This window comes from Hypanus sabinus, chromosome 2 (genome assembly GCF_030144855.1).
Source record: "Hypanus sabinus isolate sHypSab1 chromosome 2, sHypSab1.hap1, whole genome shotgun sequence".
Classification (NCBI taxonomy): domain Eukaryota; kingdom Metazoa; phylum Chordata; class Chondrichthyes; order Myliobatiformes; family Dasyatidae; genus Hypanus; species Hypanus sabinus.
In genome coordinates this window covers 123,311,136-123,326,588 of record NC_082707.1, presented here as the reverse complement: position 1 = coordinate 123,326,588, position 15,453 = coordinate 123,311,136, and the positions used below count along the sequence as shown (strand labels likewise).

At 40.6% G+C, this 15,453-nt stretch overlaps 1 protein-coding gene across 1 annotated transcript in view; it reads left to right on the top strand.

Moving 5' to 3' along the window:
* The window catches only part of bub1bb (BUB1 mitotic checkpoint serine/threonine kinase Bb), a 69,894-nt gene that overhangs the window by 20,856 nt on the left and 33,585 nt on the right, over nt 1-15,453 (top strand). Inside the window, exons 8-12 of the mRNA XM_059953992.1 lie at nt 66-172; nt 3,212-3,435; nt 8,161-8,267; nt 9,591-9,826; nt 15,224-15,276. Coding sequence (XP_059809975.1) covers nt 66-172; nt 3,212-3,435; nt 8,161-8,267; nt 9,591-9,826; nt 15,224-15,276 — 727 coding nt within the window. The remainder of the gene's footprint in view (nt 1-65; nt 173-3,211; nt 3,436-8,160; nt 8,268-9,590; nt 9,827-15,223; nt 15,277-15,453) is intronic.

Genomic DNA, 15,453 nt, shown 5'->3' with positions numbered 1-15,453 from the left:
AGAAATACTTGTATCTAACAAATTTTATTCAGCTGATTTTAAAAGCAGTCTTTTTTTTTTCTTAGATGCCCAGAAGTTCCAACATGCATTCGGTTCCTTTTTCTTCAGCCTCATCAGCCAGCAAACCTGACTTTAAGCTTTATGAGGAGGAAACTGCTCATGTAGAAAACGTGTATGTGTAAGCTTGTGAATGTTGTTTTTAAGATTCTTTAAATATGAAGAGACTGACTACCGATCACCCAGATCTGTGCTGAATTTAAACCAAAAGTTCACTGATACCTGAAGTTGAGTATAGTTTAGCAGATAGACAAGATTGTAAATACTGAAAATCTGAAATGACTAAATGCTGAATATATTGCACTTGATTGAGTACTGGTGGCGAGAAACACATTTTATGTTGGTGAACCCTCTGACTTGCTATCGTGGCTGTGTGATCCCTAATATAGAAGCACATACCACTTTGAATTGAGAGAGGAGGAAAACAAATTAAAACCAGTTTTCTAATCCCTGCCTTTTCATGGTTTTGTTTTTAGTAATTTTTCTAAAATACAAAATTTGAACTGTCTTTTGTTTTTGATGCCTATGTATTTGATCCTGGGTTCTTCAGAAGTCAAGGAGGAGGTTTAAAATTTGTTGTTTGTGATCGTTTATTAAGGGTTTCAAGAATAAAGGTGATAAAGACAGGAAGATAAAACATGGGAGTGATTCGGGGTATAAAGAGAGAAAGAGACCTTTAGTGGCAGGGGAAGAACAGAGAAAGGAGAGAAAAAGCCAATGTGGTTTGTTCCTCTAATGCCAGTTTACTAATTCCATTGAATTTCTACAGATAACATTCTATTCAAATTCCGTTGCTTTGATCAACCAGTAAGATAACCCCTATTCAAGTAATACAATAACTGCAATTGCAACCAAGTTGTTACAAAAGCAACTATAACCACTAGGTGCATGTGTTCTATTCTACAGTCTAATCCAACACTTGTTTCAGTCCTGTGTGTGTTACTTGTTTTTAAACCTGTTTTAGCAGCCAAGGTTAGAAACTTCTATGAACGCAAACACAAGAAAATCTGCAGATGCTGGAAATTTAAGCAGCACACACAAAATGCTATATCACAATATCTATGATATTGTGATATAGCATTGTAACATATCATTGCAAAATACATAAAATGCTGGAGGAACTCAGCAGGTCTTGTCCATACTGGACCAGCCTCTGCCACTGGCCTATAAATGTGCAGGAGCAGTGTGGTTAAGTGCCTTGCTCAAGGACACATATGCTGCCCCGGCTGAGGCTCAAACTAACGACCTTAAGATCGTCAGCCCAAAGCCTTAGCCACTTGGCCCCTTGGTCAGGATCATCTATGGAAAAGAGCAAACAGTCGATGTTTTGGGCTGAAACCCTTCTACAGGACTGAGAAGGAAGGGGGAAGGTACCAGAATAAGGAGGTGGGAGGGGAGAAGAGGCTTGCTGGAAGGAATGGAGGCTATGGAAATAAATAAATAGTTGATATTTCAGGCTAAGACCCTTTATCAGGACTGGAAAGGAAGGGGGGGGGGGAAGAGAAGGAGTATAAGCTAGAAGGTGATAGAGAAGCCAAGTAGGTGATGGAGGGCGATTGACGTAAGAAGCTGGAAGGTAATAGGTAGAAATGGTTAAAGGCCTGGAGAAGAAGGAATCTGATGGGGGAGAGTGGGCCATGGGAGAAAGGGGAGGAGGAGGGGCACCAGGGAAGGTGATAGTCAGGTGGGGAGAAGAGGTAAGAGGGGGAATGGGGAGGGGGAACAACTATTGGAAGTTAGAAAAATTGATGTTAATGCCATCAGGTTGGAGGCTACCCAGTGGGAATATAAGGTGTTAGTCCTCCAAACTGAGTGTGTCTGCATCATGCAGTACCATGGACTGGCACGAAGAGGGATTGGAATTAAAATGTTTGGCCACCAGGAAATCCTGCTTTTTGTAGATGGAGCGAAGGTGCTCAACAAAGCGGTCTCCCAATTTACATTGGGTCTCCCCAATGTAGAGACGACCGCATTGGGAACACTTTAGTTCTGGTTTTAGCCTTAAACGTTGGCTGTTTATTAATATCTTTACCTCTTCTTCTCACCCCCCCCCCCCCCACCAACTTTCTGCAGGGATCACTCCCACTGTGATTCCCTTGTCTGTCCATCCCTTCCCACTAACCTCCCTCTCTTCAGACACTTATTACTGCAAGTGGCACCTCCATTCAGGACCCCAAACAATCCTTTCAGGTCAGGCAACACTTCCCCTGTGAATCTGCTGGGGTCATCTAATGTGTTCGGTGCTCCCTTTTTGGCCTCCTCTTTAAGCACCTCAGCACCATCTGCCACAAGGGGGAATTTCCAGTTTCCAAACATTATAATTTTGATTCCTATTCTAATGCTTTGATCCATGGCCGCCTCTTGTGCAAGATGAGGCCACCCTCTGGGTGGAGGAGCAAAGCCTTGTATTCTGTCATGTAGACTCCAACCTGATGGCAGGAATATCAATCTCTACCTCTGGTGAACAAATTTACACCCCCCCCCCCCCACCCTCCCTCCCTTCCTCTATTCCCCATTCCAAGCTGTTTGCACCTGCCTATTACTTAGCCCTGCGTCCTGCCCTCCTTCCCTTTCTTCTATAATCCACTCTCCTCTTATATCGGATTCTTTCTTTCTTTAGCCCCTGATCTTTCCTACCCACCTGGCTTCACCTATCTCCTTCCCCCTAACATCTTTCCCCTCCACCCCCACCTTTTTATTCTGGCATCTTCTCCTTCCCCTTTCCTTCTCAGTCCTGAAAGGGGGGTCTCGGCCCAAATCATCAACTGTTTACTCTTTTCCATAGATGTTGCCTGATGTGCTGAGAGTTCCTCCAGCATTTTGTATATGTTGCTTTGGAATTCCAGCATCTCTTGTGTTTGTACTTTTCTCTGTGTTGATTCAGTACTGCATGAATAGTAAATGTCTTTTAACTTCAGAAGTCTTTTGTACTAGTTATTTATTGTCCTGTACTGTACTACTGCTGCAAAATTTCACAACATGTCAGTGATAATAAATCTAATTCTGATTGAAGAGAGTATTTGTAAACAAAGCAATGCGCTTTTGTGGTTTCTGGATTTTGTAAAATTGCTGCTGCCCAGGGAAAGCTGTTTTAAAATACATTATATTACCATGAGTCAAAGTGCAAATATCCTTAAATTTCCATGTATTGCAGAACTCCTCGTAAGATTGAACCCTTGTTCACTCCAGTGTTGAGTGCCCGGAAACCCAGCAAAGAAACAAATCCATTGGCCAGAGTGCAGTTACAAAACTGCAAAGAAGAAGAAACGGTGGTTTCCATGTATTCAAAAGACCGGGTCTATGCAGGACTGCGTGAGTTCTCTTTCGAAGAACTTCGAGCAGAGGAATTCAAAGCAAAATATAAAGCAATTTGTAAAGGTATTGTTTTTTGCTACTAGTTAAAACTTCCTACATTTTTATCAGGACTTAAGTTTCCATAGCTATTTTTAACCATTTCTTTTATAAATAAAGGTAGGAGAGCATTTTGGCTATTAGTGAATCAATAATCCAGTTGCCTCGTCTAATGATCTTGGGAAGAGTTTATTTTATTTATTCAGATACAGTGCAGAATAGGCCCTTTGGCCCTTTGAGCCGTACTGCCCAGCAATCCCCCAATTAAAATGCTAGCCTAATCACAGGACAATTTACAAGGACCAATTAACATAGAAACCGATACATCTTTGGCCTGTGGTAGTAAACCAGAGCACCTGGAGGAAGCCTACGCAGTCACGTGGAGAGTATAAACTCCTTGCAAGCAGCAACCGTAATTGAACCAGGGTCGCTTGTACTGTAAAGCATTAGAGTCATAGAAAAGTACAGCACAGAAACAGGACCTTTGGCCCATCTAGTTCCTGCTGAACCACTTGAACTGCCGACTCCCATCGACCTGCACTAGGACCATAGCCCTCCATACCTCTACTATCCATGTACCTATCCAAGCTTCTCTTAAACGTTGAAATAGAACTCGCATGCAACACTTGTGATGGCAGCTCATTCCACACTCTCATCACACTTGTTGTGCTATCCACTATGCTGCTGTACCAAAGTTAAAATCCCACCAGGATCACTGGGGAAGATAGATGGATAGAATCAGTTAATTAAAACTGAAATAAGATGGCTAGTCTTAGAACTCCTTAAATTTTATCTGTTCCTTCAGAGTTGTGAATCCATAATACCTGTGAATTTGGACATCTTTTTCTTGGAGACGCTGATTTTGCGGTTAGGTAAAATCATTTAATTGGACTGGATTGTATGAGCAGTGTGCTGAGTTTTCAGTAGGTATTGAATGCACTGTGTTTTCCATGTGGCCTATTTCATGATGATAATGCACTTATAGAAAAGAAATTTGGCCATTATTGTTTGTGCTTTACTGTGTTCATACTCCACAGAACCTAATAATGGTTTGTTCACTTGGAGTTCAGCCTTAGTCGATAGTATTTCCAGATTTTCCATTTCGACTTTCCTTCTCTGACAAGAATTATTTTTTTGTAAGGTCATTTCCCTTCTAGCTACTTTAGAGTTGCGTCCAGACTTGAAACATTGTCGTAAACCTTACTTGAACATTGTATTATAGTAAGCTTTGAGTGAAGAAGCTGTTATTTGACCAAGGCAATAACTGAAATATTTGGTTTGCTGAGGAAATGAAAATTTGCAAACTACTGGACACCCAGTGGCATTTTGAGAATTTTGATGTATTGAAAGTCCTGTAATACTGTTGTGTTCTTAATGCTTTAAATATGTTGCATAAGGAATCTTTAATATGTTGGACTGGCGTTCAATCTTCACCAACTGTCCCTCTGCACACATCCTACCCCTCACCCACCTCCCTTCCTCGGCCTGCTGATAAATGACCATCATCAGTACCTTTGTGCCCACAATGCTATCTTGCTTTAAGTATATTACAATAGAGCAGGGGTTACCAACCTTTTGCACTGCAGACTGGTTTAATATTGACAATATTCTTGCAGACCAGTGGGTGGGGGATGGGAGTGTTAATCACAACTGGAATATAGGTGGTAAGTCAACTATAAGTCACTCATAAGTGGCTAATACACTTCATTTCTAAAAGGGTTTATCTGATGAATTTAATATTAAGCACACAGTACATATTTTCCTCCCATGAATATAGTGATAAGTCAATTATAAGTAGCTTAAGTCAATAGCATCATAACATTTTAAGTAACATTTGGATATTAAACACACAGTGCATATTTTCCTCATATGAACATATAACATCATTGCAACACACCAATATCGCTGAATCAGTGGGAGTCCTGGTCTTGTTTCCCTGCAACAAAATGGTCCCATCGAGGGGTGTTTATGAGGGTTCTTTATGTCCAGTCTATTCTGCAATTTAGTTTTCGTGGCTCTCAGCACTTGCTTCTGTACCGCTTGCTCACATTTTTTTCCGCTCAACATACTCAACGGGTTTGCCTTTAAGTGCAGGGTGCTCCCCCTTGTAGGTAGGTAGGATCTATCAGCTGACAAAACCTTTTAATAATGTGGAGATTGGCTTGTACAATGTAAGCAATTGAGTCAATACTGCCTGGCTTTGTTTCTTACATTGAATTTTCTTAAGCCTTATCCCTGTAGAACGTGCTGGATTTGCAAGAGTCTCAACAGAGGAACCTTGCACTTTGGGCTATGAATTGCCTTGCAGTTGAATTGCTGGGCATTTAAAATAGCAGACTATCAATTGCTCTGGGTGCAAAGGCAATAATCTTACTGATGATCTGTACATGTGACCTACAAATCTAGAGTTCCAGATGAGCATGAACCCCATAGTGCTCTGGTTTGTCTGGTCTGTGAACGGGTGAAATTTGTCATGGCTCTGTTTCCAAGATGATGCATGCTTCCTTTTCCATGTAAATTGTTTCCTGCCACATTTCCGTTGCCGCTCTGCAGAGGACTGGCAGTTCAAGAATAAAACCTATTGACTCTCGAGTCTAGTTGTGCAGTGTAGCAAGAGTGCATCAGGAGTCAGAGTTGTAGAGTATCTTTGGAGTCCCACCTGTAATTCCACTGATAAGACTGTTTTGTCGGCTGATAGATCCTACCTACCTACAAGGGGGGGCACCCTGCACTTAAAGGCAAACCCGTTGAGTATGTTGAGCGGAAAAAAATGTGAGCAAGCGGTACAGAAGCAAGTGCTGAGAGCCACGAAAACTAAAATCTAAATTGTGTTCCATTCTCCAGCACCTCCAAAAAGATAATATTCCTCTATGCGTCACACTTTGGCTACTGAGGGCTTGGCTCTTGAAGCCTTCCATGTGGAGAAGTGAACAAAACAGCATTTCAGAAAACAGCAAGGCTGAACCATTTCTGGGTATGCTGTCACCTCTCCAATTGTTTTCAGACTCATTCAGGGAGACATTTGACCCAGGGACATCTTACCTTGATTCTGGCAGCAGTCCAGAGTTTTAACTCAGACCATCCACATGTGCTGCAGACTTCATTATGTTGCAGAGCTTAACACCAGTGCATCCTTTTGCAGTGTAGAAGGTTGCAGATTAAAGTTGGCTGAGTTGCTCTGATTTGGGAGTCTCAGCATTAAAGTAGCAGTCTGAGCAAATATGAAAGCACTGGGTGTAAATGTCATCTCAGCGCAACTGATTCTTGCTTCTGAACTACCAACACTCCTGCCCTCCGTGTGCCTTTCGGTGTTGAGATTGTCAAAGTGTCGAAGACTATTGTGGCACAGTTCATGTGCTAAATGAAAGTACATAGTATTTGGGTAATGAGGGCTCAAGGTGTTGTAAATGCATCTTATGTTTGTGTAAGTATTGTGTTGCGTGTGAGTTGTATATAGTGTTTTACACCTTGGTCTGGAGAAACATATGTTGAATGGCAATAATCTTAAACTTGATCTTCACCTGCAGAGAATGAGCAATCTGTCCAATCCATATCAGATCCACCAATGCCATTATGAGATATGTAATTTAAAAAAAAATCATGTTATAGCTGTAGCTGGAAAAATTAGGGGTCCTGCATAGTGTTGCTTTAGCATTTATGCATAGTGAAAGGATTGCTAAGACTATGTCCACACTACACCGGATAAATCCGTAACCAAAGTTTTTTCTCTTCATTTTTACCCTCCATCCACACTAAAGCGGTGTTTTTGTCCCCCGAAGCCGGAACTTTTCAGAAACGCTTTCCAGGGTGGGTAATTTTCAAAACGTTGCTCGGGCAGATCAGTGTGGACGGGGTAACGGGAGACTTCTAAAAACGCTATCAGGCGGCAGCACGCTATTTCATTGTTTTCTTGAATGTAACCTAACAATTTAGAAACATAGAAAATAGGTGCAGGAGTAGGCCATTCGGCCCTTTGAACCTGCACCGCCATTCAGTATGATCATGGCTGATCATCCAACTCAGAACCCTGTACCTGCTTTCTCTCCATACCCCATGATCCCTTTAGACATAAGGGCCATATCTAACTTCCTCTTAAATATAGCCAAGGAACCGGCCTCACTTTGCCGTTTTCTGTCCTTGCTCGTATGAAGGTGGTTTACCTATTTATGCAAGTGCTTCTCTGACAATAGATGTGTAACAGCCTAATGTAACATTGTATGGAAATACAAGATAATACTGATGCAGACATGTTTTATACATTTAACAAGGTGCTTTATTAATGCAAGTTAATCAGTTTTTCAATGTTCATCATCAGCCGGGTTCATCTGTCCGTGAACTCCCTGTCGGTTGCCTCCGTAGGCTCCAGTATTTGTTTTTTTTACTTTTAAGTTCTCCTGCGCGAGAGCCAACAGCTGTCTGTCGTTAAGTTTTTCTAGTCTGTAACCACACAAATGCGCACTTTTACGGCGAGATTCGACACCAAACATGTCGCTTATTTTCTGTCGATGTGTCCTGCGCATGCCCAGTAGGAGGAGATTCGCCGAAATCTCCATTTCAGTGTGGATAGAGATTTTTTCAAAAACACGTAGTGTGGATGCTTATCATTTTTACGTGAAACCGGCGTTTTCAAAATTATCTGGTCTGATGTGGATGTAGCCTCACTGTCCATTCAGTGGCAAATGGCATAGTAATTGATGAAACCCCATAGTCTCAACTGCCCTTTTGCCAACTCTACCTTGTGTTTGTTTCCAGAACAGGAGCAAAAGTTGTTGAAATTAAAAAAGGAAAAGGAGGAGATGGAGCATTTAATCCACATGACAGAAATGAGAATGAAAGAACAGCAAGAACGTCTCCAACAGGTTTGTCCACTGTCATAAGAATTACAACTTTTTTTTTTACAGTTCTTATTATGACCAATGAGGTGAAATAACAGATAGCTACCTTTGTTAAATTTATATACATATTGGCTTGTTATCATTCAGCATTCTCCAATTCTGATCTTGTAAAATTTAAGCTGCCTGAAGGTATTAAATCTTTGGATTATTGTGTACCACTTTATCAAGTTAAGTTTAGTTTTACCTATATTTAAACTAATCACAGCCACTCTTGTCCCAGCAACCTCTTGCAAAATGACTGTTGTGCATAAAGTTTGCCTTGTTAGGAAACACAACAGCTTTTAATGCTTCTATTTAAACAAGATGTCATTAATATGAAGGCAATTGCATTGAAAAAACGTAGCGGAACACAGATGACAAAAATTACTCCTTTGTAAACGTGCAAAAAATGCATCGTGCATGAAAATCTGAATTGTAGTACTAAATTTTATTCTCTTGATCAGAGAAAGCTCCCTTGAATACATTTTAACCACCAAGGCCTACTTTTGTTTTGGACACCTTGTCCATTTATCAGTATATGTGGAATATGGAATATTTAATTTATCAGGAGTGAATGATCCATTCTCATTGATAAGTATTCCTGATACTGTTTTCTACTAATTCAAGCAGGTAATCTAGTGCTTAACAGAATCAGGTTTATTATCACTGGCATGTGTCATGAAATTTGCCAGCCATGAGTATTTCTTCACTTGGCTGTGTCCATTACACAAGAATTGCATGCATTTTTTCTACGATATTTCATTCCCTGTGATACTTGAATTAGTCCCTAAAACAGTTCTCGGTTTCAAGTATAATTTTGTCGTAATGAAATTACTTTGTGCTATGATATCAGACATGAGGTAGACTGAATTTTTCTGGGAATCACTTCTGAACATTGTAGGACTGGGTTTGATTACTCAGTTCATTACTTGAGATTATGAAGAACATTAAAATCGTATATACATTTGCTCCATTATGAACCAAGAAGATTTTGTGTTGCTGAGCAATATACCTAAAATGCCAAAGTGGTGTGCTGGAAAGCTGGAGGAGGCATCATTAATGTATGCTATGTGAACCTATGCAGTCCACCAGTGTGCATGTTGTGGGAAGGCTGGTGAAATGAATTTTAGATTAAGAACTTGGCACCAGTGTACCTGAGCACATAATTAATTGAAATCATTATATGATACAGATACTTTGTTTGGGATTAGGTTGACTTTCATAATGCAGCATAACTTTCTGTCTAAAAAGTAATTGGTTAAATGCTGTATTTAAATTATGTACATTCACTTTGTTTTTCCTTCAAAGAACAAATCGGATCTTCAAACCCAGGTACCAAGAAATATGTGTACATTGGCTGCACAACCCCAGGCCTCCTCCACAGATAAAAATGTTTTATCTGAAATTTCCTACTCTGCAAGTCTCCATCCTAACTTTCAGAACCAAGCCATTGATAACACAGCAAATTCGGGGCCTGTTGCCTGGGAATTTAATGCACAGTCCAGCATATCAGAAAGAAACACTGAGGATTCTTGCAAAGATGGGTCAGTATTTACTCTTTGGTGCTCTTTTCATCCTTACTTCAGTATTACCTGTTGAAGTCAGCATTTGTAATTATTTTTACTTTGTTTTCATCTACATAATCTTGTATTCTCCCACAACTTTGCATTAAGAAGTTGGAGCTGGAACTGGATGAACTCTGGGTCATCCAAGGAGGCTGAAGAGCTGATAGATAGGACATATAGGGAGGTAGTTGTGTTCACAACGAATAGGTGACAGTCAGAAATGGGAAGGGGATTAAGAAGCCTGTGCAGAGTACTGCTGTGGCCGTCCTCCTCAACAGCAGGTCTACCAATTTGGATGCTGTCACGTGGATGGCCTAAGAGAGGAAAGTCACAGTCATCTCTGGCACTAAGTCTGCCTCTGTGATTCAGCAGTGAAGTTGGGGTGGGGTGTAGAAGAAGAGATCTGCTTTGGTGATGGGGGATTGTTTAGATAGAGGAATGGGCAGTGTTCTGTGTGCAAGAATGAGATTCCTGGATGATATGTTGCGTTGCAGGTGTTGGGGTCTACACCTAGGTGGAGGTGTAGATATCTCAACTCCTCAGTTGGCTAAGTGGTGGGGTGGGGGAAAGAGTAGAGTGAACAACAGAGGGAGCTAGAAGTCATGGTATATGTAGGTACCAATGACGTGGGTAAGATGAGTGATGAGGTTCTGCATAGGGTGTTAGGTCCTAAGTTAAAGGGTAGGACCTCCAGGGTTGTGATATCAGGATTGTTACCTGTGCCATGTGCTAGTGAGGTCAGAACTAGAAAGATTACAGTTTAATATGTGGCTAAGGAGTTGGTTTAGGAAGGAGGGCATAAGGTTTTGGATAATTAGGCTCTCTTCCTGGGAAGGTGGGACCAGTACAGAACTAGAAGGGGACTAATACCAAGCAGGAAGGTTTACTAATGTTGCACAGCAGGGTTTAAACTAGAGTTGCAGGGGGATGGGAGCCAGACTGCCAGAACAGAGGTTGTGGAGGCAGATGTTGGTAAAGCCTCAGACAAAGTTGGCAATCAAACGATTGAGCATGGTGTGACTAGTGTCCTGAGCTGCATGTTTCAATGCAAGAAATATAGGAAAGCAGGATAATGGTGTGGAAGTTGAGGTAGCTGGTTTACAACCAGAGACAATGTGCAGTGAGGAGAGGCTGTTGATAGGGCAAAATTGTAGTCAGCAGGATGAGTTGCAACGTAAAAGACGGACAATCAAAAGGGTTGAATACAGGAATGAAGGTGTTATGTTTAAATGTGTGCAATATATGGAATAAGATAGATGAACTTGCAGCACTGTTGTAGATTGGCAGGTATAATTTTGTAGGCATCACCGAATCATGGCTGAAAGAAGATTGATGTCCAAGGATACACATTGTATCGCAAGGACAGGCAGGAAGGCAGAGGAGGTGATGTTGCTCTGGTGGTTTGAAAAAAATGAAATTAAATCATTAGAATGAAGTGACATAGGTTTGGGAGGTGTTGAATCATTGTGGATAGAGCTAATGAACTACAAGGGTAAAAAGACCTGACAGGAGTTGTATACAGACCCCCAAACAATAAGGATCTGGTATACAAATTACAATAGGAGATAGCAAATGCATGCCAAAAAGGGCAATGTTCTAATAGTCATGGGGGACTTCAATATGCAGGTAGATTGGGAAAATCAAGTTCATGCTGGATTCCAGGAGTGGGAGTTTCTAGGGTGCTGGATTCCAGGAAGGGTCTAGAGTGCCTATGAGATGGCTCTTTAGAGCAGCTTGTGGTTGAGCCCATGAAATTCTGGATTAGGTGTTGTGCAATGAACCATTATTAATTAGTCAAGGAAAAAGAACCCTTGGGGGGGGGGGGGGGGTCCAGTGTCATAATATGATCGAATTCACCCTGAAATTTGAGAAGGAGAAGCAGTGAAGGGAATTACAGAGATATGAGAGAGGAGTTGGCTAGAATTGATTGGAAAAGAACACTGGCAGGGATGACGGCAGAGCAGGTGGAATTTCTGGAAGCAGTTTGGAAGGCACGGGATATATACATCCCTAAGGGGAGGAAGTATTCTAAAGGAAAGTTGACATAAGCATGGCTAACAAAAAGTCAAAGCCATCATAAAAGCCAAAAAGAGGGCATAAAAATTAGTGGGAAGTTAAAGGATTGAGATGCGTTTTTAAAAAGCCAACTAAAAAAAGTCTTTAAGAAGGTAAAGGTGGAATGTAAAATTAAGCTAGCCAATAATATTAGAGGATACCAAAAGCTTCTCTAGATACGTGAGTGTAAAAGAGAGTCGACTGGATATCAGACTGCTGGCAAACCATGCTGGAGAGGTAGTAATGTGGGACAACAAAATGGTGAACAAACTGAATAAATATTTTGCATCAGTCTTTACTGTGGGAGATGTTAGCAGTATGGTGGAAGTTTCAGGGTTCACAAAGTCCTTGAAATTAGCATAAGTAGAGAGAAAGTTCTTGGGGAAACTGAAGTGTCTAAAGGCACATAAGTCACAGGGTTCTGAAAAAGGTGGCTGAAGAGATTGTGGAGGTATTAGTAATTATCTTTTTTAAAAAATCGCTTGATTCTGGAAGGGTGAAAAATTGCAAATGTCACCCACTCTTTAAGAAGGGAGAGGCAGAAGAAAGGAAACTATAGGCCAGTTAATCTGACCGCAGAGGTTGGGAAGCTGTTGAAGTTAGTTATTAATGATGAAATCTCAGGGTATTTGGAGATGCATGATAAAATACGCCACAGTCGGCATGGTTTCCACAGGGAAAATCTCTTGCCTGACAAATTTGTTGGAACTCTGAAGAAATAGTAAGCAAGATAGACAAAGGAGAATTGATGGATTTTATGTGTTTGGATTTTCAGAAGACCTTTGACAAGATGCCGCACATGAGGCTACTTAAGCTATGAGCCCATGGTATTACAGGAAAGACTCTAGCATGGATAAAGCAGTGACTGATTGACTGGAGACAAAGAGTGGGAATAAAGGGAGCCTTTTCTGGCTGGGTGTTGGTGACTAGTGGTATTCCACAAGGCTCAGTGTTGGGACCAATTCTCTTTACGTTATATATCAATGATTTGAATGATGGAATTGATGGCTTTGTTGCAAAGTGTGCAGACAATATGGAGATAGGTGGAAGAGTAGGTAGTTTTGAGGAAGTAGTGAGGCTGCAGAAGAACTTAAACAGATTGGGAGAATGGGCAAAAACGGCAGATGGAATACAGTTTTGGGAAATGTACGGTCATGCACTTTGGTAGAAGAAATGAAAGGGTTGACTACTTTCTAAGTGGAGAGGAAAATACAAAAAAACGGAGGCACAAAGGGACTTTTGGGATTCCTTATGCAGGATTCCCTAAATATTAATTTGCAGGTTGATTCTAGTGAAGAAGACAAATGCAATGTTAACATTCATTTCAAGTGGACTAGGATATACTGTAAAAGCAAGGATGTCATGTTGAGATTTATAAAGCACTGCTGAGCCTCACTTGGAGTATGGTGAGCAGTTTTGGAACCCTTATTTTGGAAAAGATGTACTGAAACTGGACAGGGTTCAAAGGATGTTCACAAAAATAATTCCAAGATTAAATGGTTTGTCAAATGAAGAATGTTTGATGTGTCTGAGTCCGTATTCAGCAGAATGAAACTCATTGAAACCTATCGAATGGTGAAAGGCCTTGATAGTGGATGTAGTGAGGATGTTTCCTATGGTAAAAGAGTTTAGGACCAGAGCCTCCTGAATAGAGGGATGTACTTCTAGAACAGAGATGAGATGGAATTTCTTTACCCAGAGAGTGGTGAATCTGGAATTCGTTGCCACAGGCAGCTGTGGCGGCCATGTCTTTATGTATATTTAATACAGACATTGATAGATACTTGATTGGTCAGGGCATGAAGAAATACAGGGAGAAGGCTTAGGAGAGTGGAGCTGAGAGGAAAATTGGATCGGCCATGCTGAATTGGAGGAGCAGACTCGATGGGCCAAATGGCCTAATTCTGCTCCTATGTCTTATGGTCCTGCTTCTACCTATGTAGAATTTGTTGCTTGGTTGTGTAGAATGGCAGTTCGGTAAAGGTAGCAACTTGTGATATATGTGAAAAATTGTTGACAATCTACTCATATCTGGTAGTACTAATTGTGTGATTACATGTTCTCTCTTTCCAACATTCAGCTTGTATTTTTGTTACATCAACACCTTTTTTTAAAATATCCCCTGCCACTGCACAAGCTGGTTATTGAACTTTAATTCCTCACAACATTTGGGTGAATGACCAAAAATTTGATGTTTTGACTTCTAAAAATGTTTGTTCCTTCTCTATCAAAATGTTTAATTATACATAGAGCAGCCATGATTTTAGGAAAAGACCTTCTAGCTAATGTCACAACTGGTAGCTGTGGAGCAATAAAATTGGGGCTACTCAAAAGGCCATATTTGAAGGAATGCTGTTATCTCTGGGTTAAAGGACCAAGGCATTAAATTACTCATGAAAATGTCATGGAACTATTTCAAATCTGCACCATGGTGACAATCTTAATGTCAAGTAGTTGCATAATTTAAAGTTTAAAGTGAATTTATTATTGAAGTATATGTATGTCACCATGTACAACCCAGAGATTAATTTTCTTGAGGGCATACTCAATAAATCTATAATAGAATCAATAATGACTGCACCAACTTGGGCATTCAAGCAGTATGCAAGAGATAGCTGTGCAACTACAATAAATAAATAATAGAGAGCATGAGACAAAGAGCCCTTTAAAAAAAAAAAAAAAAAAAAAAATTGAGGCCATAGTTTGTGGGAACAGTTCAGTGATGGGTGTGAAGGCATCTCCTCTAGTTCAAGAGCCTGATGATTGAGGGCTAATAACCGTTCTTGAAGCTGGTGGTTTGGGTCATGAGGCTCCTCTACCACCTTCTGATGGCAGCAATGAGCAGAGAACATGGCCTAATGGGAGCTAATGTAAGTCACTGAGCATCATGTTGAGGGATGAGCAAGATTCAGAGATTTGCAGCATGAGTCCTAGCTTATGGAGAGTATAGGTAGCCCTTCTTTATGAGGAAGAGGTTAAGTTTCAAGTAAAGGGCCTGTTTTCTAACTTATTTTCCATAATAAAGCTTTTTTGTTCATGCACACATCAAGAAGTAAGTTAAAGAAAAACTTACCCTCTTTCCCACCCTCCCACCCCCACAAATTTGGGACAAACGTTTCTCAGATTTTTGCAGAAAGGTGTCTATTCTGCAAGGATAAATTTCCATTACCTAACTCGCCATAATATGGAAGAAATAATGAATGCAGGTAAACTTTTCATCTCCTCAGTGTCGTACTTAGGTGCTGATCTTTTCAGAAGTTTTTTTAATCTAATATTGTTTGAAATCATATTTGATTGTTGATCCACTCCTGTCTTTGACAGATTAAATCAAGATGAAATGAGACAGAAAACTCTGAATCTTTCAAATTACACAGGTAAACATCAGTTATTTTGATTCGTGTTTGAGTGTTAACCATATGTAAGCTAGCTGAATTTCACTTCAGACCAGGGCAGTTAGATTCCAATGGCTCTAGATTGCACTCTAAATATCCCCCCTCTGAATGGACTATTGATTTAATTTGCAAGTGTCTATTTTAGTGTGAATTGCAGTG